The 25,814-nt window shown below is 55.6% G+C and overlaps 1 protein-coding gene across 1 annotated transcript in view; it reads right to left on the bottom strand.

Moving 5' to 3' along the window:
• plcl2 (phospholipase C like 2) overlaps positions 1–25,814 on the bottom strand; it is a 442,931-nt gene that overhangs the window by 13,085 nt on the left and 404,032 nt on the right. The window contains exon 6 of the mRNA XM_072508755.1: positions 22,880–22,989. Within this exon, the coding sequence (XP_072364856.1) occupies positions 22,880–22,989 (110 nt within the window). The remainder of the gene's footprint in view (positions 1–22,879; positions 22,990–25,814) is intronic.

Raw genomic sequence — 25,814 nt, forward strand, 5'->3', positions numbered from 1 at the left:
CCACGTTCCGGTCCTTCGACGGATGCAGCTGTCTCGTGCACAGCACAAGGCGGCTCATGACTCCCGTGCAGCTGATCTCCCTGCTCTGGCTCCAGATGACAACGTCCGCATCCATCTTCCGGATGGTGGCTGGTCTGCAACCGCTGTTGTCCTTCGGCAGGTGGCCCCCCGCTCGTTCCTGTTTCGTCTACCGGATGGCTCCATTCTGCGCCGCAATCGACGCACCCTTCGTCTCCTTCCACTCTCGCTACGTGATCCTCCACTGTCGCCTCGCCCGCCTGCTGACCCTGCCACGGACTATGCAGAGATCCCGGTCACTCTGCATCCTCCTCACGCTGATGCAGTCCAGCCCGCTCCTCAGCCGGCAGCGCCCGATCCACCCTTGAGGCGGTCAACCAGAATTCGTCGCCCACCTCAGAGACTTAATGGACTTTGTGGACTTATGGACTTTCTGATTTGTTCTGTTCTTCTGTTTGATCGTTTACATGGTTTGTATATAGTGTTCATCTCGTTATTCTTGTTGCACACTGTTTTTCTGCACCAGGCACCTTCCCATGTAAATAGCTTATTTCTCATGTACATAGCCCTGTAAATATTTCGCACACACGTAGTCAGGGACATTCTCACCATACACTATTTATTGCCACACAGGTACATTCTTTTATAAAAGGGGGGTGTCATAATATACACCAGTATATCATGGTGCAGACACACACTGATGGACACACAGTGGGACCAATCAACACACACAACACCGCAGCCAATCATCAGTTAGAGCACACGCACTATAAAGACAGGGGGCATCAGAGTTCCCACTCATTCGAGCAGCAGCTAGCTAGGAGGACAGAGCTCACAGCCTGCAGCACAGACATTCACCATGTGTTGAGTGCATCGACTGGTTAGGACAAGGCAAAGGTTTTTAGTTAAAGCTATTATCGTGTTAACCTACAGTGAGAGTATGTTAAACTGTTAATGATTCAATAAAATAGTGTTGCACTATTTCAAGTGTTGGTGACCTGTACGTGTTCCACGGATCCAGAGCACCCAACATAACAATTTTGAGCAAGTAATGACGCCCACTGTAACAGCACCAACACATGTTGAAATATTGGCTCATACACGGGACATTTTGGATTGTTTAAATTGTTCGTAACATTTACTTTTGAAACAGTTTTTGAAGATTTCAAATGCTCCAATCACCACTGAGGCCTTCCATCCTAAACAAATGGTGATTGAATAGTGGCTGTGCCATCTCCTTCCTTGTATAAGCATGATATTAGTTACCACATATATTGGGACTTTAGTCATCAATTATGTCATTTTCGTTGACATATGGGCGGCTTGGCGGCACAGTGGATAGCACTGCTGCCTCACAGCTCCAGCAACCCGGGTTCAATTCCGACAGTCTGTGTGGAGTTTGCACGTTCTCCCCGTGTGTGCGTGAGTTTCCTCCCACAGTCCAAAGATGTGCAGGTTAGGTGGATTGGCCATGATAAATTGCCCCTTAGTGTACAAAAGGTTAGGTAGGGTTAAAGGGATAGGGTGGAGGTGTGGGCTTGGGTAGGGTGCTCTTTCCAAGAGCCGGTGCAGACTCGATGGGGCGAATGGCCTCCTGTTGCACTGTAAATTCTATGATTTATGATTCTATGATTCATTCTAGTTCTCCATCCAATACTTCACTGCGTCCTCCTGGTCGATTCTGTTGGTTATTTTCTAAATGTTTTCAATTACTTGAAGACCAATTGATATGGCTCAGTAAATGTCTCTTCACAGCTCTTAAGTCTGAAATTGGGAACCATATGAGGGATTCTCCGTCCAGCGACGCCGGAATCGCGAAGCACGATCGGGGGGAGAATCGCGTGTCAGCCGAAAATCGAGGCCAGCGCCGGCTGCCCAACGAAATGCTCTGCTCCGGTGCCTTGACAGCGGGGTGAATGCATTCTACGCCGCACTTACAGTAAACGCCATTGGCATATCGTTGCCAGGGTCGGGGGAGTAGCGGGTGGGGGTGACCAGAGGACGGGCCGTGGGGTTGGGATGACCCCCGAGACCAGGGTGTCCAGGTACGGATCACCATTTGGGTGGCCTGCAAGGTAGCCATCTTGCTGCGCACCCCACTGACCGTCCACAGTGGCCGGTGGTTGCACAGAGCGACACTGGCTGTATGGGTGCCATCATCCCACCGCCCCATCCACAATCAGGCGGCACCCTGCCGGCAGAGCATCACACGGCGCACATAAGGGGGACGCCCACAGTAGCTTTTACAGGAGGGCGCCAGACTGGGAGCCGCAGAGCATACCACTGGCATGTGTAGTACCAGCCACCGGTACCCCTGTCGGGCACCGACAGGGCCAGGGGTGTGGTACGGAGGGCAGAGTGCAAAGTGGAATAACCGGATCTTCGTGTGAGGATGGGAAAGGAGGGAGGGGAAACATGCGGGGACAGGATCTGCGCTACAGGCCAGAGCCACCGTGTAGCCCGTTGAACCTGGTTGGGCACGGTGGTACGCACCATGCTTACATGTCTCTCCCTGCAGACAATGGATTTCGGAATCCAACCATTAATGTTTGGCATCTGCCTTGCTGCCCTGGGGGATGCACTGAGGCTGTATGAGCAGCAGCTGCTCGGGGAGGGCCCTGCAGCAGTGGAGCTTGCTCCAGAGGAACAGGAGCCAGCTGGTGAAGATGGAGGGCCAGCCGCCCAACAGGCTGAGGTGGAGGTGGGAAGGATGCACTGCATGAGGCCTTGTGTGTACCGGCAGCGCCCCGCTGTCAAGGCACTTGCCGGACTGGGCGTGTCATCGAAGCCTCTGACTGAGCATGGGCACCATAAGGCCTATCTGCTGGATCATGGCGCACCTGGAACTCCGGGAGTACGGGGGAGGACAGCTGCTTCTGGTGGCCATCAAGATGACGGTCGCCCTGAGCTTTTCAGCCACGGGCGACAAGTGCGGACCTTCTAGGGTCTCGCAGACCTTGGTGCTCAGGTTAATCCGCGCTTTCATGGAAGCCCTATATGCCCGGTCGGCACAATATATGTATTTTTAAAATGTTTTTAAAAATAAATTTAGAGTACCCAATTCATTTTTCCCAATTAAGGGGCAATTTGGTGTGGCCAATCCACCTAACCTGCACATCTTTGGGTTGTGGGGGCGAAACCGACGCAAACACGGGGAGAATGTACAAACTCCACACGGACAGTGACCCAGAGCCAGGATCGAACCTGGGACCTCGGCGCCGTGAGACTACAGGGCTAACTACACTGGCTGTATGGGTGCCATCATCCCACCGCCCCATCCACAATCAGGCGGCACCCTGCCGGCAGAGCATCACACGGCCCACCTAAGGGGGACGCCCACAGTAGCTTTTACAGGAGGGCGCCAGACTGGGGGCCGCAGAGCATACCGCTGGCATGTGTAGTACCAGCCACCGGTACCACCGTGCTGCACCACCGTGCTGCCCAATGGCACAATATATTAACTTCAATATGGATCAAGCCCACCAGGTTGTCCAAGCAGCAGGGTTCGCTGCCATTGCCGGGATGCACCATGTCTAGGGTGGTGGTCGAAGGGACGCATGTCCCCCTACAAGCACCGGCGTATGAGGGATGGCCTTCACAAATCGAAAGGGGCTCCACTCCATGAATGTGCAGCTGATGTGTGACCATAAGATGCACGTCTCCGCTAGTTACCCACTCAGTATGCACGTCGTCTTCATCCTGACACACTCAATAATTCCCAACACCTTCAAAGTGCACCCCGGGGGAGGGGTTGGCTCTTGAGTGACTGGGGTTATCTGCTGTGGTCGTGGCTGATGACGCTGATCCAGAGGCCACAGGCTAACGATGAATCCTGCTACAGCGACTCCCATACCGCGACAAGGGTCGTGATTGAGCGGTGCATCGGCATCCTGATGATGCAGTTCAGGTACCTGGACCCACTCTGGAGGGACCTCCAGTATAGCGCTAGGAAAGTCTCCCACATCGTGGTGGCCTGCTGCGTCCTCTACAAGGGCGATATGCTGGAGGAGGGAGTGAATGCCAGGCGTTGTCCAACAAGGAGTATGCGGAGGAGGGCCAGGATGGGCAGGACATGGGGCCTGGGCAGGCACAGGAAAGGACACAACGTGTTCGCCAGGGCCACCACACACGGGACGCTCCAATCGGCTCAAGATTCACATCTAGGGGGCCTGGCTGATGGCGACACAAACATTTCATCCCCCCGATTCTGCAGGTTTGTGCTCTATCCCCTAATGCTACCCTATGTACTGCACCGTGCAAATTTGACTGGTGTCCAATTTTCTGGCCTTGCGGGCCCTAAAACACCATGTAGGTGATTCCAGAGTACATCAGGGGTGGGGGCAGCCTGTTGCGATTCCTGTCCTGTGGCCTGGGTCTCCTTTGGCAGTCGTCCTCTGGAACGACAGGGCATGTTCGGGCCCAGCAGTCTCTCGGGTGTCCAAAGGCGAGTGTTGCCACCCTCATCAGTCCATCATTTGCACCAGGGACAGGATGGGGGGACGGGGAGTCTGTGGCACTGTGGTGTTCCAGCACCTCCCCTGTGAGGGTCACCAGCACGGGCTCCATCGCCTCCTCCTCCCTCAGGGTTCCCAATGGCCCCCCGGCTACTCCTTGTGATGGGGGTGCAGTCGGAGCAAGCTCTGAAGGCTCTCCTGCCACTGCCAGTCCCGGAGGCCCACTCCCATCTTGACCAAGGTTTCAATGCTTGCGGCAATGTAGCACAGGGGCAGTGCCACATCCCTCTGTGACTTTCTCAGGTCAGCCAGCGCATAAGCAATGCCATCGACGGCCGCAGCCATGACCCGTTGTGACTGGCCGAGCTGTGGAGCGCCGCTGCAATGCCCTGGTGGCTCTGGTACATAGCTCCCTGTGACAGGGCAGCTCTGACATGTGCCTTGGCCACTGCCTGCACAGAGTGCCCCAAGCCTTGGACATCTTGACCCATAGGCGATACCTTGCCTCGGGCAGCGGATGCCACCCTGGGGTGGGGGGGGATGGTGCCATGTGTGCCAGAAGGACACCACAACTCAGCGGAAGCTCACTTACATAGATACATAGAAAATAGAAGTAGGAGGAGGCTATTGGGCCTTTCGAGCCTGCTCCGCCAATCATTATGATCATGGCTGATTGTCAAATTCAATACCCTGATCCCACGTTCCCCTCTTTTCCCTTGATCCCTTCAGCCCCAAGAGCTATTTCAAATTCCTTCTTGAAACTACACAACTTGGTTTCCGATGCTGACCTCCGCCACGGCGACTGCCCGCTCGCCGGGCCCACCGACCAGTTCCAATGCCCGCCACTCCGCGCTGGTGACGAGCCGCAGGTCCACTGGGCTCTCTCTCCCTGTGGTTGTGCGCCACCTTCTCCTGGTGTGTGTGTGTGTGTGTGTGTGTGGGGGGGGGGGGATGCACAGTGTGAGGCAGTCAGGTGTGGGCAGCACAGGGGGTTGGTAGCTAGTGGCCCGTGTGTGCTGGGCGCCTGGCCATGGCGGGCAGTATAGGTGGTGGCATGTGTTGTCAGGATGAGGTGCGAGCAGGCTGTCGGCTGGTGGGGTTCAGTCGCCATCTGGATGGGGGGGGTAGAGGTGTGTGGGGTGGGGGCTGGTGCCAGGGGTATGATGCTGGTTACTCACCCTGGCCGCCCTGAGGAGGTTGTGCAACTTTTTCCGGCACTGTATCCAGTCCTGGTGGTGGGGCCCATGGTGGTCATGGCCTCCATTAGCTGCGCCCAGGCCTGGTATACGGCTGCAGGTGGCAGCTCCTTCCCACCCCATGGAACAGGGTGTCCCGCCTCTCTTCCACGACATCCAGCCGGGTTTCGAGCTCCGCATCGGTGAGATGGTGTGCTGCTCTTCAGGGTGCCCTCTTGTTGGCTGGAATGAGTCTGTGCGGGGAGTGCATGTGCTTACATGTGGCTGCAGCTTGTCAGCCTCTCGAGTGCCAATCGCAATCCTGGCGGATGGATCCTCTTTGTGTATTGGAATTGCGCTAGTTCCATGTGGTGCCTGTGCTAGCCCACTAACAGATCCTGAATCGCTCCGGGACCGGCGCCACTTTCGGGGTTGTAGAACATCACCGATTCCGTCCTGGCGTCAGCACTTAGGGCTGGATTCTCCGATTGCTGACGCCCAAATCGCATTCGGCAATTGGCTGCAGAATCCGTTTCGTGCCGGAATCGGGGGCGTTTTTCCGCCCCCCAAAACGGCGTCGTCAGTGAGTACGTCGCACGCCATTGGGACGGTCTCAGGACGTCTCTGAAGGCCCTCCCCCAATACTCCGCCCCCGATGGGCCGACTTCCCGAGGGCATGGATCACTTGTGGTCTGAGGTTTCGTCAACCTCGCGTGGCGGCTGCGGACTGTGTCCAGCAGTGCCACAGTCGGGGGGAGCGGGGGGGGGGTCGTTACGCTGGCTGGGTGGGCTGAAGAGACTGATGGGGGGGGGGTGGAAAGGGGGGCTACAGGGGGACACTATCTGGCAGGCAGGGTCCGCACGCGGCCAGCGCCATGTTGTATAGCGCTACCGCCGCAGGTTGCCGCCGTGCGCATGCGTGACCACGGAAATTCTCCTTCCGTATCTGCAGGTAAAGCCGGGGACTTTACATGGCGTGGCTGCTAGCCACCCACTGGGTGGAGCATTGGTGCGTGGACGGTGCCGACTTTTTCGTCATAATACTAGACACATGGGGCGAAATTCTCTCGAAACGGCGGGATGTCCGCCGACTGGCGCCCAAAACGGCGCCAATCAGATGGGCATCGCGCCGCCCCAAAGGTGCGGAATGCTCTGCATCTTTGGGGGCCGAGCCCCAACATTGAGGGGCTAGGCCGACGCCGGAGGAATTTCCGCCCCGCCAGCTGGCGGAAACGGCCTCTGTTGCCCCGCCAGCTGGCGCGGAAATGACATCTCGGGACGGCGCATGTGCGGGAGCATCAGCGGCCGCTGACAGTTTCCCACGCATTCGCAGTGGAGGGAGTCTCTTCCACCTCCGCCATGGTGGAGACCGTGGCGGAGGCGGAAGGGAAAGAGTGCACCCACGGCACAGGCCCGCCCGTGGATCGGTGGGCCCCGATCGCGAGTCAGGCCACCGTGGGGGCACCCCCCGGGCCAGATCACCCCGCGCCTCCCCCAGGACCCCGGAGCCCGCCCACGCCGCCTTGTCCCGCCGGTAAGGTAGGTGATTTAATTTACGCCAGCGGGACAGGCAATTTATCGGCGGGACATCGGCCCATCCGGGCCGGAGAATCGAGCGGGGGGGCCCGCCAACCGGTGCGGCCCGATTCCCGCCCCCGCCGAATCTCTGGTGCCGGAGACTTCGGTAACCGGCGGGGGCGGGATTCACACCAGCCCCCGGCGATTCTCCGACCCGGCGGGGGGTCGGAGAATGTTGCCCATGCTCCGGACATAGCCTCAAAATCGGAGAATCCAGCCCGAAGTCTTTAAAATGGAGAATCTGGGGCAGGATTCTCTACAATCAACGCGATGTCCGCCGACCGGCACCAAAAACGGCGCGAATCAGTCCGGCATCACGTCGCCCCAAAGGTGCGGAATTCTCCGCATCTTGAGTGGCCGAGCCCTCACCTTGAGGGGCTAGGCCCGTGCCGGAGTGATTTCCGCCCCGCCGGCTGGCGGGAAAGGCATTTGGCGCCCCGCCAGCTGGCGCGGAAATGACTTTGCTGTGCGACGCATGCGCGGGAGTGTCAACGGCCGCTCACGGCATCCCCGTGCATGCGCAGTGGAGGGTGTCTCTTCCACCTCCGCCATGGTGGAGACCGTGGCGGAGGCGGAAGGGAAAGAGTGCACCCACGGCACAGGCCCGCCCGCGGATCGGTGGGCCCCGATCGCGGGCCAGGCCACCGTGGGGGCACCCCCCGGGGCCAGATCGCCCTGGGTCCCCGGAACCCGCCCGCGCCGCCTTGTCCCGCCGTTCGAAAGGTGGTTCAATCCACGCCGGCTGGCGTGGGTTGACAGCGGCGGCCCTTCTGCCCATCGCGGACCGGAGAATCGCCAGGGGTGGGCCCGCCGACCGGCGCGGCACGATTCCCGCCCCCGCCGAATCTGTGGTGGAGAATTCGGGACACGGCGGGGGCGGGATTCACGCCAGCCCCCGGGGATTCTCCGACCCGGTGGGGGGTCAGAGAATCGTGCCCCTGGTATCTTTTTCCGCATTTAAAAAATAGATTCCTTCTAAACTTTTAGAAATACAGTGACTAACCCCATCAGTTGCAGATCAGAAGATAATTGAATGCTTTCATTTTAACAGAAAATCTTTACCTGTGACACGGACGTTTACATGTGCGAAAGTGTGACAGCTGAAGTATGATGAATACATAAATAAATTGGTAATGATTATGGACAAATCCATTATTTTGGGCTGCCTGATCATGCTGAATGAAAACAACTATATGAAACAGATGGCAAGTGAGAGGATGTTGCAACGTGAAGGAAAAATATTAACATAAAAGGCACAGACAACATCATTTGGTGCTAATATCAAAACATCCTTTGTGTGCTAAGATTCCACTCAGGCATGCAACTCTGCAACCTTCTACTTAGGACAAGTAAGAGATCACCCACTGTCACATTGCAAAATGTTTGTAATGAGCTCATGGACTCACACTGGGTAGAATTTAAAGCCATCCCCTGTGGCAGGTTTGGTGGGCAGGGGCATTTAATCAGGTGGGAGACTGTTGCCTTTTTAAGTCTGTGGCAAGAAGGTTCATGGTTGACCCTGTTGGTGTTGCTTGCAGACTCCAGGGGTGTTTGAGAGGGGGGGTTGTCTGTCCCTATTCAAAGACACTCGGTGCCTGATCATGGGACCCGCAATCAGGGGGGGGCGGGGGGTTTCCTCCCACAGTCCAAAGATGTGCAGGTTAGGTGGATTGGCCATGCTAAATTGCCCTTAGTTTCAAAAGATGTGCAGATTAGGTGGGGTTATGGGAATAGAGTGGGAGAGTGGGCCCTAGGTAGAGTGCTCTTAAAGAGGATCGGTGCAGATTCGATGGGCCGAATGGTCTCGTTCTACACTATAGGAATTCCATGGTTCTATTTTAACTGGGATTCATTTGTTATTCTGAAAACATTTGGAACATTTTCATTACTTGTTCAAATAACTGGGATTCATGAGGGCGTGGATTGGTACAAGTATTTGTCAGCGAGGCCCTGATGCGGTGGACCTCGTGGTGGGCCAAGGGGATAGGCATTTAGGGTAACTGCCCCCAAAGTCCATCGGAGGGCCCCACCCCCTCCCACAATGTAAATGCTGTTCATCCTATCCCCAGTACCCCCATCAGAGACCCCACCAGATCCCCCATCAGAGATCCCACCAGAGACCCCATTTCCCTTCACGTTTGAATGAATATCAAGCAGCCTGCTGTGAAACTGATCACAATGTTTATAAATATCTAGAAGTTAGATGCTTTCACTTCCTCTTTTCCTCAGCAGAAAGCACTTAACTGCTTTTGATGTGGTCAGGAGCTGTCAATCATAGCTAGATGTTTATAAACATTGTGGTTAATTTCAGAGCAGGCTACTTGAGATCCATTGTGAAGGGAAATGAAAATAAACAACCCCGACATTTGGCTGTCTGGAAGTTGTCAATTAGTGGCGATTAAAAGTTATTTATCTTTGAAATGATAGAAGCCTTTCAGATCAAAGGATTTGAGGGGGTTTAAAGCCTTGTGATGCGGTTTTTGCTTTCTAGTAAGTTACATCTGTCTGAGACAGCAGGTATAAGGGACAAGTGAGTGAAACAGCAGTGATTCTTTTTTCACTGTTTCAGTCTGGACTGTTCTTTCGCTTCCAGACAATGGTGGCTGATAGGCCGGAGGGGGGTGGGGGAGGGGGGGGAGGGAGGGTGATTCCTTGTTATGGGGGTTCCCCGTTATAGGGGGGGGGGGTTCTCTGTTATGAGGGAGGTTCTCTGTTATGAGGGGTTCTCTGCTAGCGGAGATTCTGTGATATGGGTGATACCCTGTTATGGGGGGGGGGGGCTCCCTGCTCTGGGGAGGGTTCCCTGTTATGGGGAGACTCTGGTGGGGGATCTTATAGGGGGTGTGATGGAGATCTCTGGTGGAGGGTCAGATGGGGGTCTCTGGTTGGGGTGGGCCGGGTCACCTCCATGCGTGCATCCTTTGGCGGGAGGCGGTGACACAGCAATTCCCTTGGTGCGGGGGGGGGGTTGGGGAAGAGGCTGCTCCTCTCTATTGGGGGGGGGCAGGATTTGAATGGGGGACAGCCGCCAGACCTCGCTCTCCGGCCGCCCATTCAAAATGGCAGTAATTCACAAAGGAATCCCTTGCGATCCCCGCAATGCATAAATTTGCAAGGGACACTGAATTCCTTCTGGGTTCCGCTCCCAACGCCAGCGCAAAAAAAACCAATTCAGCTCCGGTGGGAGAACGAGGGGCTGGAGTCTCCGATTCTGAGGCTAAGTGCTGACGCCGGCGTGCAAACGGTGACGTTTTACAACCAAAAAATGTTGCAAAACGGGCACCGTTCCTCCGTCTGGTGGGGGGCTCGCAGGCACGCAGTGCCGAGCACCCGGCCCCAGCTGTGGATATGGCTGGAGAATTGCCGGGTCGTGGCCGTGCATGCACACGGCGACGGCTTGCAGCGGCCATGCCGTGCAACGTGGTGCCGGCGGCGTGCGGACCCGGCCTGCCAAATAGTGATCCCTTTATGCCAGGCTCGCCATCCCCGGACCACCCCCCACCAGCCGCCGCCAAAGCTCCCCTTGCCCGCGGATCGGCTTCTCCACCGACTGTGGCGGCGCTGGACATAGTCCGCAGCCGCCACGCCGAGTTCACGAAAATAAATATCATGAGTGACCGACGCTGTCGGGGGCGGAGCATCGGGGACAGGGCCTCAGGTAACGTCCTGAGGCCGTCCCAACGCCGTTTTGAAGGGAGAGGAGCATCAAAAAAGCGGCGCCGCTCCCGATTTCGGGGCCAACTTGGATTCTCCGGCTGATCGCCGAACACGATTTTGGCGTCGGAGGCCGGAGAATCCTGCTCATGGTCTCCCAAATGAGAATCCAGCCCAATAAGTACCCTTTAAAGAAACCCGTGGCACCTTTTCACCGTACTGAATACAAGAACACTGTAAACCAGCCTCCATTACAACATTACAGTTTGACTGTTTAAATGGTCTAATGTGTAAAGGCAAATCTAAATCTCTCAAGTTAGGTTTGATTCTCAGTCTATGCTGAGTTAGGTGATATCAGCTGAGAAAGCAGTGTTCCTGGGCTAGGGAGGAGAGAGCAATCACCCAAAATTCCTGCTTTTGATTCTTGCACAATGATTCTGGCTAGAACGTGGACTATTGTGGATGACTCCTGTGAGTATGTTGGGTCCCAGTCATGATGTATTCCAAAATCAAATAACCTGATAACAACATTTGTGCTCATCCCAAAAAATATGGCGAGGTGCAGAAGGGCTGCTGTTGTCCCTGGGATCATGATCCTAGCAGAATATGGATGAAAATTGAATTAAAGAAAGAAAAGCTCGAAAGTAAAAATTGAGGTTAATATTTTTGACTGACGAGTGATGCAACACAAGTTAAAATCTTTAGCCTCATGACAGAAATTATCTTTAACTATGCATTTGTTGTTCCAGTGGGACAAAGGACATGATTCAAGCTGTAGGTTATAGCATTAGTGCATATGCACTTAGCGATATTATTGTTCATTAGTTTGAAAATCCTTCAGGTAACCTACATCAAGTCTGGCTGTAAAAGAAAACAATGGGTTTCCTAGGTCACAAATGACTTTCATTCATCTTTCATGAACAATATTACTGTATGAAAAGCTCCAAATATTGTCTATCCGTTATTATTCCTTTTTTCTATGACATTGTTATATCTGTCGTTTTAATCAGTTTGAGAGACGCAATTGTTTCTGCAAGAGCTGTTCAATTTTTCTATTACAATTATAACTTTGTAGCTCTATTCTATGAAGCGAAAATATATGAAATTAAATTCAATGTGACCTGTGAAATAAGCGAGCAGTAGTTTTTAACTCTCTCTGGTCTGCGAGTACTTTTTCTAGAATTTGGTTTCAGCAGATCAACAGCTATCTTCATAATTTCATGACCATGTTTTCAACTCTTTGAGTTCAACAAACACAAATGAGGTGAGATTTCAAGAAAGAGCAGACATGACTGTTCTAGAAACAGATCATCCTTTTTCTGCAGTTCAGAAGAATGAGGGGGGTGGATTTCATAGAAACCTATAAAATTCTGACAGGACTAGACAGGGTAGATTCAAAAAGGATGTTTCCGATGGTGTCCAGAACCAGGGGCGTCATTCTCCGATCCCCCGCCGAGTCGGAGAATGGCCGTTGGCCGCCGTGAATCCCGCCCCCGCCGAACTCTCCGGTACCAGAGATTGGGCGGGGGCGGGAATCGGGCCGCGCCGGTTGGCGGGAACCCCGCTCAATTCTCCGGCCCGGATGGGCCGAAGTCCCGCCCAGAAATTGCCTGTCCCGCCGGCGTAAATCAAAGCTGGTATTTACCGGCGGGACCAGGCGGCGTGGGCGAGCTCCGGGGTCCTGGGGGGGGCGCGGGGCGATCTGACCCCGGGGGTGACCCCACGGTGGCCTGGCCCGCGATCGGGGCCCACCGATCCGCGGGTGGGCCTGTGTCGTGGGGGCACTCTTTCCCTTCCGCCTCCGCCACGGCCTCCACCATGGCGGAGGCGGAAGAGACTCTCCCCACTGCGCATGCGCGGGAAACTGTTGGCGGCCGCTGACGCTCCCGCGCATGCGCCGCATTTCCGCGCCAGCTGGCGGGGCACCAAATGCCATTTCCGCCAGCTGGCGGGGCGGAAATCCCACCGGCGCCGGCCTAGCCCCTCAATGTTGGGGCTCGGCCCCCAAAGATGCGGAACATTCCGCACCTTTGGGCTGGCGTGATGCCCGTCTGATTGGCGCCATTTTGGCGCCAGTCGGCGGACATCGCGCCGTTGGGGGAGAATTTCGCCCCAGGGGTCACAGTCTGTGGATACGGGGTAGACCATTTGGGACATAGATGAGGAGAAATTTCTTCACCCAGAGAGGTAAGCCTGTGGAATTTGCTACTACATAAAGTAGTTGAGGCCAAAACATTGTGGGCTGGATTCTCCGTTTCAGAGACTCAGTATTGACGCTAGGGCAGGTTTCGTGGACTTCGACGACAGCAAAATAGGCGCTGCACCTGGACTGATTCAACGATCATTGTGGGGCTACCACCGGCGTCACTTGGAACACAATCGATTCCAATGGGAAACGGTGCTGGATTCACAGGGTGCGTGATTGACACTAAGGAGGCTGACAAGCTGCAGCCGCATATACACACTTCACTCCCCACACACACCATCCCAGCCAACAAGATGGCAGCAACACGCATGGCCCCGAGGTTCACCGGTACGGAACTGGAGGCCCTCCTAGATGCTGTGGAGGAGAGGCAGGTGGCCCTGTACCTCGGGTGGGAAGGTGGCTGCCAGCCGGTGCCATTCACTGGGCCTGGACGCAGGTGGCAGAGGTGGTCAGCGTTGTGGGCAACACCGTCCGGACCGTCCTGCAGTGCCGGAAAAATACTGCACGGCCTCCTCAGAGCGGCCAGGGTGAGTAAGCAGCACTGTACCGCTAGCATTAACCCCCATCCCACACACCATCTACCACTCCCCCCCCCCCAACCTGGAGGGCAGCTGAACCCCCACCTGCACCACATGCCAGCACCCATTCTGGCTGCCATGGCCGGGTGCCCTGGCCACTGAAGACGGCAGCTACCCACTCCCTGGGCTGCATGCGTCGGACTGTCTAACACTGTCGTTTTCTGTCCCCCTCCCGCCCCGTCCCCCCCACCCCAGGAGAAGGCCGCATAACCGTCGGGGGCAGAGCGGGGCCGGCGGACCTGCAGCCCCTCAGCGCAGCAAGCAGAGGGCACTGGGCGTGGTCGGCAGGCCCGAAGAAAGGGCAGTCACCGGGTCAGAGGACGGCATCGGGTGAGGAAGTGAGACCCCGCTGAGTTGCAGTTCCCCACGGCACGTGTGTCATCCCCCGCCACCACCACCATCCGCACACCACAATTCCACCACCACCACTCAAAAACAGCTCTGGTCGCGGCATGGGCATCATCATAGCAGGTCTCTGCGTCGGTCTCTGGCCTCCAGATAGGAAGCCAAACCCCCCCCCAAGCTGGGGAGGGGCGCCTAATAGCGGCCAGGAACCGTCGAGTGTGCCAGGTTGAAGGCGTTGTGCACGCTGTCCGGGAATCGGGCACAGACATGGGGCGTCATTCTCCGACCCCCCAGCGGGTCGGAGAATGGCCGTTGGTCGCCGCGAATCCCGCCCCCGCCGGTTGCCGAAGTCTCCGAAGGGAGAAAAGTCGGCGGGGCGTTAATGTCGCCGCTGCCGTCGGAGAATGTCACGGGTCTGCGCAAGGCAGCCGATTTTCGGCCTGCCGATATTCTCCCTTCCGGATGGGCCGAAGTCCCGTCGACGTGATGACCGTTCACGTCGACGTAAATTAAACCATCTTTTCATCAGCGTGACCCTGTGCTCCAGGTTCACGCCGACCAGCGTGGAGGTGAGTGACGGCCTGGGGGGTTGGCTCTGGGCAGGCAATGGCGTGGCCACAGTCTGAATGCGTGAGGAGGGGTGTGTCTCGGGTTGTGTGTGTGTGTGTGTGCGGCGGGGGGAGGGGGTGGTTAGAGTGGGCTGGGCTCCGGGGGAGTGCCGGGAGGGGGTCCGTGCCGGGGAGGGGGATTGGGGGGGGGTCCGTGCCGGGGTGGAGGTTGGGGGGGGGGTCCGTGCCAGGGAGGGGGATGGGTGTTCCGTGCCGGGGTGGAGGTTGGGGTCCGTGCCGGGGTGGAGGTTGGAGGGGGGTCCGTGCCGGGGTGGAGGTTGGGGGGGGGGGTCCGTGCCGGGGAGGGGGATGGGGGGTCCGTGCCGGGGTGGAGGTTGGGGGGGGTCCGTGCCGGGGTGGAGGTTGGGGTCCGTGCCGGGGTGGAGGTTGGGGGGGGGGGTCCGTGCCGGGGTGAAGGTTGGGGGGGGGGGGGGGGGGGTCCGTGCCGCGGAGGGGGATGGGGGGTCCGTGCCGGGGTGGAGTTTGGGGTCCGTGCCGGGGTGGAGGTTGGGGGGGTGGGGGGTCCGTGCCGGGGTGGAGGTTGGGGTCCGTGCCGGGGTGGAGGTTGGGGGGGGGGGGTCCGTAGCGGGGAGGGGGATGGGGGGTCCGTGCCGGGGAGGGGGATGCGAAGGCAAGTGAGTTGGTCCACCTGGCCAGGTGCCAGCCTCCAACAGTTGGACCCATGCGGTCCATGCCACCTGGCTGGGGGGAGGAGGGGATATGGGCAATGATGACATGTCGTCGTTCCCCTCCCCCCCACCAGGCCGTCATGTTTTCCGATCATCCAGCGATGTTGGCCGCCGTGGCGGCAGCCCCTAATGTCTATGTTGCCCTGGATGAGGAGGAGGAGGATGAGGAGGAGCGTGCCAGAGAGGCGGCGCAGGCTGCCGCAGAGGGACAGGCGGCAGCCGCCCAGGCTGGAGTGACACCTGACCGACAGGACGAGGAGGGGGAGGAGGACGTCGCGGCCCCACGGCAACGGAGGCACCCGAGGGCGCCCCGTGTGTACCGGCCCCGGCAGTCATACCAGGACCTCACGGACCGGGAATGCAGGAGGAGACTCCGGATGAGGCGGGAAACCGTGGCACACATCTGCCACCTGCTGGCACACCTGTCACCGCGTGGCACTGGTGGGGGACACCCTCTCCCCGTGTCCGTCAAGGTTACGGTGGCCCTGAACTTTTATGCAACGGGGTCATTCCAGGCACCGAGTGGGGACCTGTCCGGCATATCGCAGACATCGGTGCATCGGGGCAGTGACAGATGCCCTATATGCCATGGCGCACCGCTACATCCGCTTCCCCGTGGACCGGGCCAGCCAAGATGCCCGGGCCGTGGGCTTCTCTGCCGTGGCCGGGTTCCCCATGGTCCAGGGCGCGATCGATGGGATGCACGTCGCCGTGCGGCCACCTGCAGATAACAGGGCCGTGTTCACCAATAGGAAGGGGACCTATTCGATGAACATACAGGTGGTCTGCGACCACCGCATGATGATCCTGCACGTCTGCACCCATTACCCAGGCAGTGTACACGACTCATACGTGTTGTCGCGGTCATCCATCCCCGGCATGTACGAGGGACGCCATCCCCGGCTGAGGGGCTGGTTGCTGGGCGACAGGGGCTACCCATTGGGATCGTGGCTGATGTCACCTATACGGAGGCCACGCAATGAGGCGGAGAACCGCTACAATGATGCCCATGTAGCGACAAGGGGAGTGATAGAGAGGTGCTTTGGCGTGCTGAAGATGCCTTTCAGGTGCCTGGACCTCTCTGGGGGCGCCCTCCAGTATCGGTCAGATAGGGTCGGCCGCATCATTGTGGTGTGCTGCGTCCTGCACAACATAGCCCAGCAGAGGGGCGATGTGCCGCAGGCAGAGGACGGCGGAGTGGAGGAGCAACAGGAAGAGGCGCAGTCCTCCCCAGATGAGGGGGATGGGGGTAATGGTCAGGGCAGACGGGGTAGACACAGGCGGGTGGCTGTCCACCGTTACCGGCTGGCCCAGCGCGCACGGGACAGACTGATCGCCGCCCGCTTCACTGACTAGATGGGCGTGGGAATCGGGTAGTATGGCCACAGACCGCACACCATGGCAACAGCCGACCACCCACACCCCCCACCCATCCACCCACCCAGCACCCTCACCCCCCTCCCCAACCCCACCCACCCCACCCGCATGCACACCACCCCCCCCCCATTGCCGATCCACCTGCGGCACAACGGGCCGGGCTCACACAGTTGCGGGTGGACGCGTGTCTATTGCAGGCCATGGAGGATGATGACAACCCGCCCTGCGGTGAGCTCCTGGCTCTACATCGTTGGACTATGTCTGACCCATGGCCACAGTACCAGCATCCACCCGGACCATCCCTGCATGCGGCTGTGACACTGCAGCGCACGGTCCCGTCCTCTGCCCGGGGGATGTTGATGGCGGCCCAGGGGGAAGGGGGCAGACTCACCTGGGGCTGAGGTAAGACCACCCCTCACACACACACTTGCGCTCAACGTACATGACACCCCCGCATGCTTTGGACAGAGCACAAAGGCAGCTTCTGTAGGTGTAACATTGACTTTAATAACCAAAGGAGTTCATGCACGTGCCCTAGCCCCTAAAACTCATCTGTGCCCTGCACCCGTGCCAACTTACTCAGTGTCTAATTGTTTGGCCTTACGGGCCCTTTGACTACGTCTACGTGGTTCCCCAGACGGTACAGCAGAACTGGAGGTGGACTCCTGTGATTCCTGCCCTCTGACACTGGATCCCTTTGGCGGCCGTTTCCTGGGGCGTCCTGGCCTAGATGGTCCAGGCTGCGGCCCGGGCGACTGGGATGGCGAGCTGCCAGCCTGTCCTGCCCATTGCCCACCCGATGCACCTGGGATGGAAAGGGGGGGGCGGGGGGGGGAGTCCGAGGTGTCGCGGTGTACCGGGACCTCCCCTACAGGGGGAGCCGGGATGGACCACACCACCTCCTCCTCCCTCGGGGTGCCCGATGGCCCCCAGGCCTCTACATGGGTGGGGGATGCGAACGGACTGGCCATCCGACGCCCCGCCGCCATCTGGCGCTGCCAGTCCTGGAGGCCCGTGCTGGTATCGACAGGGGTCTGCAGGTTTGCAGCCATGGAGCCCAGGGGGTTGGCAAACCCTGTCTGTGACGCCGGCTCGCACATGGCCACTGGCGCCGATGCCCTCAGCGATGGCCTGCAGAGACTGGGCCATGGCCTGCTGAGACTGGGCCATGGCCTGCAGAGACTGGGCTATGGCGTTGAGCGCCTCTGCCATCTGGCGCTGGCACTGGCTCATGGCCTCCTGTGAGAGGGCAGCCATGTCCTGGGCCACAGACGCCGCCTGCACGGAAAGCCCCAGGCCTCGCAAACCGTTCCCCATGTCTGACACCGTCGCACCCATTGCCTCCACCGCGGACGCCACCCGTGCGGTGTCAGCCTGGGTGGCACGCATGACCGGCACCACTCCCAGCTCCTGGACGCGGGTGGACTCCTCCACCTGCGACTGCAGCCGCCGCAAGCCGCCCGTCACCCTCTTCGCTCGTCTCCGGGTCGGTGGTTGCATCGGATCTATGTGTGGGTGTGATAACTCCAGGAACCCGGGATCCATCTGGGCGGCAGATGTTCGCTTGGGCTGGGCTGCCCTCCGACCGCCCGGCCCCTCTGCTGCTCCTACCTCCACCTGCTGTACCGGGACGGCTGTGTTGTGCGCACCAGTGAGTGTACCAGACGCCTCAAGTGCCTCAGAAGTGCCCAACCGAGGTGAGTGTTTCTGCGATGGTGGAGGGTGTTGGTGACAGCAGTGGCGTTGTGTCGTGCTCTTCGTCCCACTCTGAGTACATGGCACTTTGGGGTGGGGGTTCGTCTCCATCCATCCACTCTGGGTCACTGTCCGGTATTTCGAGGGGGGATATGGGGGAGGGGGGGATTTGGGGGAGGGGGGGATATGGGGGAGGGGGGGATATGGGGGAAGGGGGGATATGGGGGGAGGGGGGATATGGGGGAGGGGGGGATATGGGGAGGCTCACCCTGCCTGCTCTGACAAGGTCGTTCACCTTCTTGTGGCACTGGGTGCCTGTCCGTGGTGTCAGGGCCGCAGCGGTGACGGCCTCTGCCACTTCCCTCCACAGACGCCGGCTGTGGCGTGGGGCAACTCTGCGGCCGTGCCCCGGATACAGGGCGTCCCTCCTCTGCTCCACCGCGTCCAGGAGCGCCTCCACATCCCGTGACTCGAACCTCGGGGCTGAGCGGCGGCCAGCCATCCAGTCGGGTGTTCCGGTCGGGTGTTCCGGTCGGGTGTGGGGGAGCAGCCCGGCCTTATGAGCCGTCACGCCGTGCGGCGCGTATGACGCTGCACGGCGTGAACCACTGCGCAAGCGCGGATCCCGTTACGTCGCTGCTAGCCCATTTCGGGCCGGAGACTTTCGACCCATTTTTCCGACGTGACACAAGTCGGATTTGCGCCGTTTTTTGCGCCGATCGGCGGACGTTCCGCCGATAACGGAGAATTTCGCCCATGATGTCATCTCTTGGTCACACAACAGCTGCACGTTCATTGTGTTCGATTCCCGACGTGTCTGTGTGGAGTCTGCATGTTCTCCTTGTGTCTTTCCTCTGCGTACTCCAGTTTCCTCCCACAAGTCCCAAAAGATGTGCTTTTAGGTGAATTGGACATTCTGAATTCTCCCTCTGTGTACCCGAACAGGCGCTGGAATGTGGCGACTAAGGGATTTTCACAGTAACTTTGTTGCAGTGTTAATGTAAGCCTACTTGTGACAATAAATATTATTATTACAATAGAGCCTCCGTGGTGATGTCGATGCATCTGTCCACCGAACTCTGTGAGATCCCGGACAGGTCCCCACTTGGCGCCTGGAAGGACCACATGGCGTAGAGGTTCAGGGCGACCGTCACCTTGATGGCCATCGTGAATGGGTGTCCTCCCCCATTCCCCCGCAGTGCCAGATGCGCCATGATCTGGCAGATATGTCGTACTCTCCCCCTGCTCAGCCCGAGTCTCCGACGGCATGCCCGGTCCGGCATGTCCTCGTATGACAGGAGGTGGGTGGTCAGTGGGGTGCACAGCAAGATGGCTGCCTTACAGACCTCGGCAATGGCGGTCCATGCCTCGACACCGCCCCAGTTCCGTAGGGGGGGTCACCCTGGCCCCCCTCCTGCCGTCACCAGCCCGCCCAAGCCTTCCCCCACCCCGCCCCAGCCAGTGTCAGTACCGGCAGCCCACGGTCCTACCTCCTCTCTCCCTCATCAGTCACCGCGCTTGTTTCCCGATTTTTAAACGCACAAGCGAACCTCGTCGCAGCAAATTCCACTAATGATATGCAATTTACTGTAAGTGCAGAGTGGAACGCACTGACGCGCTGTCGAGGCACCGGAGAATTGTGATATGGTGTGAACCCGGCGTCCGCCATGATTTTGGCATCAAAACCAATTCTCCGCCCAATCGTCGTTCCTAATTTTGGTGTCAGCTGACGGAGAATCCAACCTGCATGTTTTCAAGAAGCCGTTAGGCACAGAACTTGAAGAGGATCATAGGATATGGGGGGGGGAAGGTGGGATTAGGCTCTTGAGTTGGATGATCAGCCATAATCATAATGAACGGCAGAGCCGGCTCGAAGGGCCAAATGGCCTTCTCCTGCTTCTATTTTCTGTTTCTATATTTTACAGCTGAATGCCCATCCTGTGGCCTACCTGCAACAATGGCTGGCTTCATTTGCAGCAAACTAGTCCTGCAGTGGGACATGATCATTCTCCATAGATGCTTCAAATAGCTTTCTCATAAAAGTTGCAAAGGTGTCTTTCACAGCCACTCTTTGCAGCAAAGCAAACTCTGCTTCACCATCTTTCTGTGCAAATAAAGTTTTATTCTTGCTCTTTTAGTGATAATTTAAAATTGACATTCCCTTGTTACCAACTCTCCAATCTTTCCACATTTAATCTGTCAAAGTATTTCAGCATTTTTTAAGGCTCGATTAAATCAATATTTAATGTTCTCTGTTGGATATAGTCCCAGTACTTCAACTCCCTCCTTGTAACTATATCTCTAGCATCTTTCTAGTGAATCGGTGCTTAAGACACTCTATGGTTTATAAGTCTTTTTACACCAAGGCGCCCAAAACTGCTCACACTAATCAAACTGTAACCTAAACAATGTTTTGTGTAAAATGGCCATTACTTCTTTCTATAAATTGATCATTACTTCTTTACTCTTGTATTTTGTTGCACTGTTTTTTCAGACTGGAGGAGGTTTTATGGTGGGGTTCTCCAGAGGCTGGTGTTAAAACCCCTGTTCTTCCTGATATATATTAATGACCTTGATGTACAGGACATAGTTTCAAAATTTGCAGATGACACAAAACGTGGAAGTGTTATGAACTGTGAGGACATAGGTTGGTGGGATGGGCGGAAATGGGGAAGATGAAATTTAATGCAGAGGTATATGAAGTAATTAATTTTGGCAGGAAGAACACAGAGGGTGCAATTTAACGGCTGTGTTGCTCCCGGTGAGGATTCGTGAGGGCCTGTTAGTTCGAGGGACAGGCCAAAATTGGGGACCGTGACCGGCGCCGAGTGGTTTGCGATCTATCCGACCGCTTCCGTTGGTGGGATCCGGATTCCTTCTAGGTGTGGCACAAAGCTTATTGAAGCAAATTAAGGGCAATCTCCATTTCATTAACAAGATGGAAGCCCAATCTAACCCCCCCCCACCCCGCCCGGGAATTCCCCCTCCTCGGCCCGGGAACCCCCCCCCTCTGCCCGGGAACCCCCCCTCCTCTGCCCGGGAACCCCCCCTCCTCTGCCCGGGAATCCCCTCCTCTGCCCGGGAACCCCCCTCCCCCGCCCGGGAACCCCCCCCCCCCCCCCGGGCCCAGGGAACCCCCTTTATCCCCCCCTTCCCAGCCCGGGAACCCCCCCAAAAAAAGATGGAAGCCCAATCTAACCCCCCCCCCCCCCCCCCCCCCCCGGAATTCCCCCTCCTCGGCCCGGGAACCCCCCTCCTCCGCCCGGGAACCCCCGCCCGGGGAACCCCCTCCTCGGCCCGGGAACCCCCCCATCTCTGCCCGGGAACCCCCCCCCCCCCCCCTGGCCCAGGGAACCCCCCCTCCTCCCCCCCTTCCCGGCCCGGGAACCCCCCCTAAAAAAAAAAGATGGAAGCCCAATCTAACGGCCTCCCGTGATCTAACTGGCTCCGCAGTGAGAGGGGGTCGATTAGTACTGGTCCACACAAACGTGGACCAGGCATCACGGCACCTGGAGTGGGGGGTCTTCCAGGCCATTGGAGGCTCCTGGGTGGTCAGGAACAGGGCAGAGGGGGACAATGGGGAACTCGCCGATAGAACCGAGGAGAAACTCCCAACCAAACCCGCCTGAAATGACATTTAGAAACTTTTCCGTTAGATCACGCCCACTGAGACAAAGAATACAATTGTAAAGGGGATGCAGAAGCAGAGGGACCTGGGTGTCAATGTGCACAAATCATTGGAAGTGGCAAGACAGGTTGAGAGAGTGGTTAATAAAGTGGGCAGTCACCTGCGTTTTATAAATAGGGGCGTTAATATAAAAGCAAGGAAGTCATGTGAAACCTTTGTAAACCACTGGCTTGCCTTCAACTTGAGCATTGCGTGCAATTCTGGGCACCAAACCTAAGGGAAGGTGTTAAGGCATTCGAGAGAGTGCAAGAAAGATTCATGAGAATGGTCTCAAGGAACTTCAGTTACATAGACTGGAGAAGTTCTGGCCGCTGTCCTTGGTGAAGAGCAGGTTGAGAGGAGATTTGATAGAGGTATTCAAAATCCTAAGCAGTCAGGAAAGGGTAGATAGGGAGAAACTGTTCCCAGTGATGAAGGATCAAGAATCAGAGGTTCAGATTTAAGGTGATCGGCAAAAGAAGCAATAGAGACATGAGGAAAAACTTAATTATGCAATGAGTACTTAAGAGTCTGGAATGCACCGCGTGAAAGAGACAGGTTTAACTGAGGCTATCAGAAGATGATTGGACCATTATCTGAAAAGGAAAAATGTGCAAGGCTACGGGAGTGAGAGCAGGTGAATTACTCCTGCAGTGGTTCAGCACAGACTCAGTGGGCCAAATGGCCTCCTCCTGTACTGTAACCAATCTATAATTCTGTTTATAAATCACAACATTCTATTAACCTATTTTATGGTTTTATTTGCCTGCCAAGAAAATAATTTATTGTTTATCAGGCATGTCTTGTACTGTCAGTGCCCTCAATAGTTGATTACCTTAAGAACAGTGATGTTCCAAGTAAAGTTCTCAAGAGCTTTATGCAGTTTTCTTCCTTTAAGGCCTTCTTTAACTCCAATATTGTTCAGATTTTCATGGAACTCCATTGCTGAAAACAACAAATATTTGTTAGTCTTAAACACAATACATGGGGATAAATTACTGAATGATACTAAATAATTTAGTTGTGCTGTTCAGTGGTGCTCTGATCCATTTGCAAAAGGGCAAGGAATGAGGAAAAGGGACCACGATATGTGATTAATTCACACCCTTCTAATGCAGGCATCGTGCAAGCTTCATGCTATCTGCTAATTGAAATGAAGGCAGTATACCATCCTGCACCAAAAGCGCTGTTGAATAGCTGTCTGTGTGAGGTGAGCTAGTCGAGATTACTTAATGCCAGGCTGCGTATCTTAAGGAGGGGTACATTCTGGCTGGAGCAGGTGTGGAAAGAGGTTGGAGATGAAGGTTTGACATACAAGAAGACTGATTAGTGGTAGGATACATGCTCTCAGATTCTCAGATGCAGGACTGGGGGCCTTAGTGCTGGAGGTGGACAGGAGGCCAGAAAAAAACCTCGAGAAATCAGTGGGTGGAGATAGCCGTCAATGTCAGCTGTGTAGCTAAAGGTATTCAAGGTCTAAGTCACTGTGCAGTGTATATGTTTAGTCAAAGTTGGGAAGAACATCTGCAACACATAAAAAACTATCTGAATGCTTAAAATAAGCTAATCTAGTCATGAATTTGGCAAAAAGCAAATTTGATAAAGCTCAAATTTCATATTTAGGACATATTTTGGGACATCGACACAATGCAAAATACAGGCCATTTGGGATTATCCAGAACCTACAACAAGAAAAGAAATTTTAAGATTTCTGGGATTGAATGGATTTTATCGTAAATTTGTGCCGAACATTAGTGGTGTGGTCGCACTACGAACAGAACACTTGAAGAAGAACAAGAAATTTAACTGGACGGAGGGCTGCCAAACTGCACTCCAACATTTAAAAAACTGTTTACAACAGTGCCAGTGTTAGCCCGGAAAATCACCCCGGACTTTCTAGAAAAAAGACTAGAGTGATTCGTGCCTGTTTTCTCGCGTGTGTGGTGACATAGCCCCATTATTGGAGAATCCCGCCCATTGTACCTTAGGCCTCATTATAATAGAGTTGCTGTGGTCTCAGAAGTGGCAGGAATGGGGCATGGAAGTAGTAATCTGTCCATAAAATGCAGGACAAATCCAACTTAGCCAATTGTCACCCCAATGCACTCCCCATCACCAGAAAATGATGGAAGGTGTGGTTAACAATGCCATCAAGTGACACTTATTCAATAACCTGTTCACGGACGCTCAGTTTGTGTTCCGCCAGGGCCACTCAGCCCCTGACCTCATTACAGCCTTGGTTCAAAAATGGACAACAAGCTCCAACAAAACTGAAGTAAACGGGAACTGGAGGAAAACGCTTTGCTGATTGGAGTAATATCTAGCACAAAGGAAGATGGTTATGGTTGTTAGAAGTCAATCATCTCAGCTCCAGAATATCGCTGCAGGAGTTCCTCAGAGTGGTGTTGGGGGCGGAGCATCTGGGGAGGGCCTCAGGTGACGTGCTAAGGCCGCCTCGATGGCGTGTGGCGTACTCCTTGAGTACGCTGTTTTTGAGGAGGTGGAGCATTGGAAAAAGGGCGCCGCCCCCCGATTCCAGCGTAAAAGTGGATTCTCCGGCCAATCGCTTAACGTGATTGGAGAATCCAACCCGAGATCACTGATCCACAATTACATTTTAAAAATGTTAACAGCCCAGTAATAAAACAAAACGTTCCCCTTGTCCATCTATCTCTCTGGAATAGAACGCTGCGGATTCTGGGATTCTTACACGCCCAAAGAAAAGCAGATCTGCACGATGAGTGCCTGTTGGCTGAACGAGAGTGCTTTTGGAGTTGGGTGAACAACAGGGCGTTAGGTGAAACTGGGAGACGGTGAAGCTAAAAAAACTGAGCACGGAGTTCAGTCTCAGTCCGGGGAGGAGCGGAGTGCCACTCAGTTTCATAATCACCAAGGTTGGATTCCAGTCCTCATTAACTTCACAGTCAGCATCACAGTGAAGCAGTCATGAATGTAAAACATGTTTTTTTTTGGAGAGGAATAGCTGAGAAACAGCACAAATAAGTGTAAGTCAGGGTCATTATAATAATGTAATCTAAGTAAACAAAGTAGGGTCAAGAAAGTAAAGTTGTCATAAGGGAGGTAAGTAAATAGTATTCTTAAATAGCCTTATTTTTTGTTAAAAAGGGAGTAAATAAGGGTCTGAAAGGTGGTCAGGGAAGGAGCACTTGCACCCATGATTTACTCCTCCTGTGCTATGGGAACTACCCACCCCTTCTGAGCCATAAAAGGAGACAAATCCCTGGTCATCTCTGATGGGACAAAAGATTTAGGTTTAGAACAATCTAATTTAGGGTCCAAATCCCAGTTTAGATCGCCTCCTAAAATAAGATGGTGCGTTAGGGGGAAAGCTAACAGCGAGTTAACAAAATTCATATCATCCCAGTTAGGGGCATAACCGTTGCCAAGTACTACTGGGCTGTTCGACAGGGAGCCACAAACAATAACGTATCGACTACTGGGATCAGGAATAATCTGAGAAGTAGAGAGCTGGACTCTTTTATTAATTAAAATCGCCATGCCACTGGCCCTGGTATGAACCTTGAATGTAAATGGGTTTCCTGTAAAAAGACAATATCAGAATTTAGGCTCTTGAGATGAGCAAAAACTCTCGACTGTTTTACAGAGCTGTTCAAACCCTGATGCACTATCAATTACAACGAGACGAGAGTAGAGAGTAATCAAGGCTTTATTACGCAGAGATGTGTGGCCTCCTACAGCTGCAGCCGAAATAGCTGCAGTTCGGAGAGAACACACATTTACACTCCACC

The sequence above is a fragment of the Scyliorhinus torazame genome, chromosome 6 (genome assembly GCF_047496885.1).
Source record: "Scyliorhinus torazame isolate Kashiwa2021f chromosome 6, sScyTor2.1, whole genome shotgun sequence".
Lineage (NCBI taxonomy): Eukaryota > Metazoa > Chordata > Chondrichthyes > Carcharhiniformes > Scyliorhinidae > Scyliorhinus > Scyliorhinus torazame.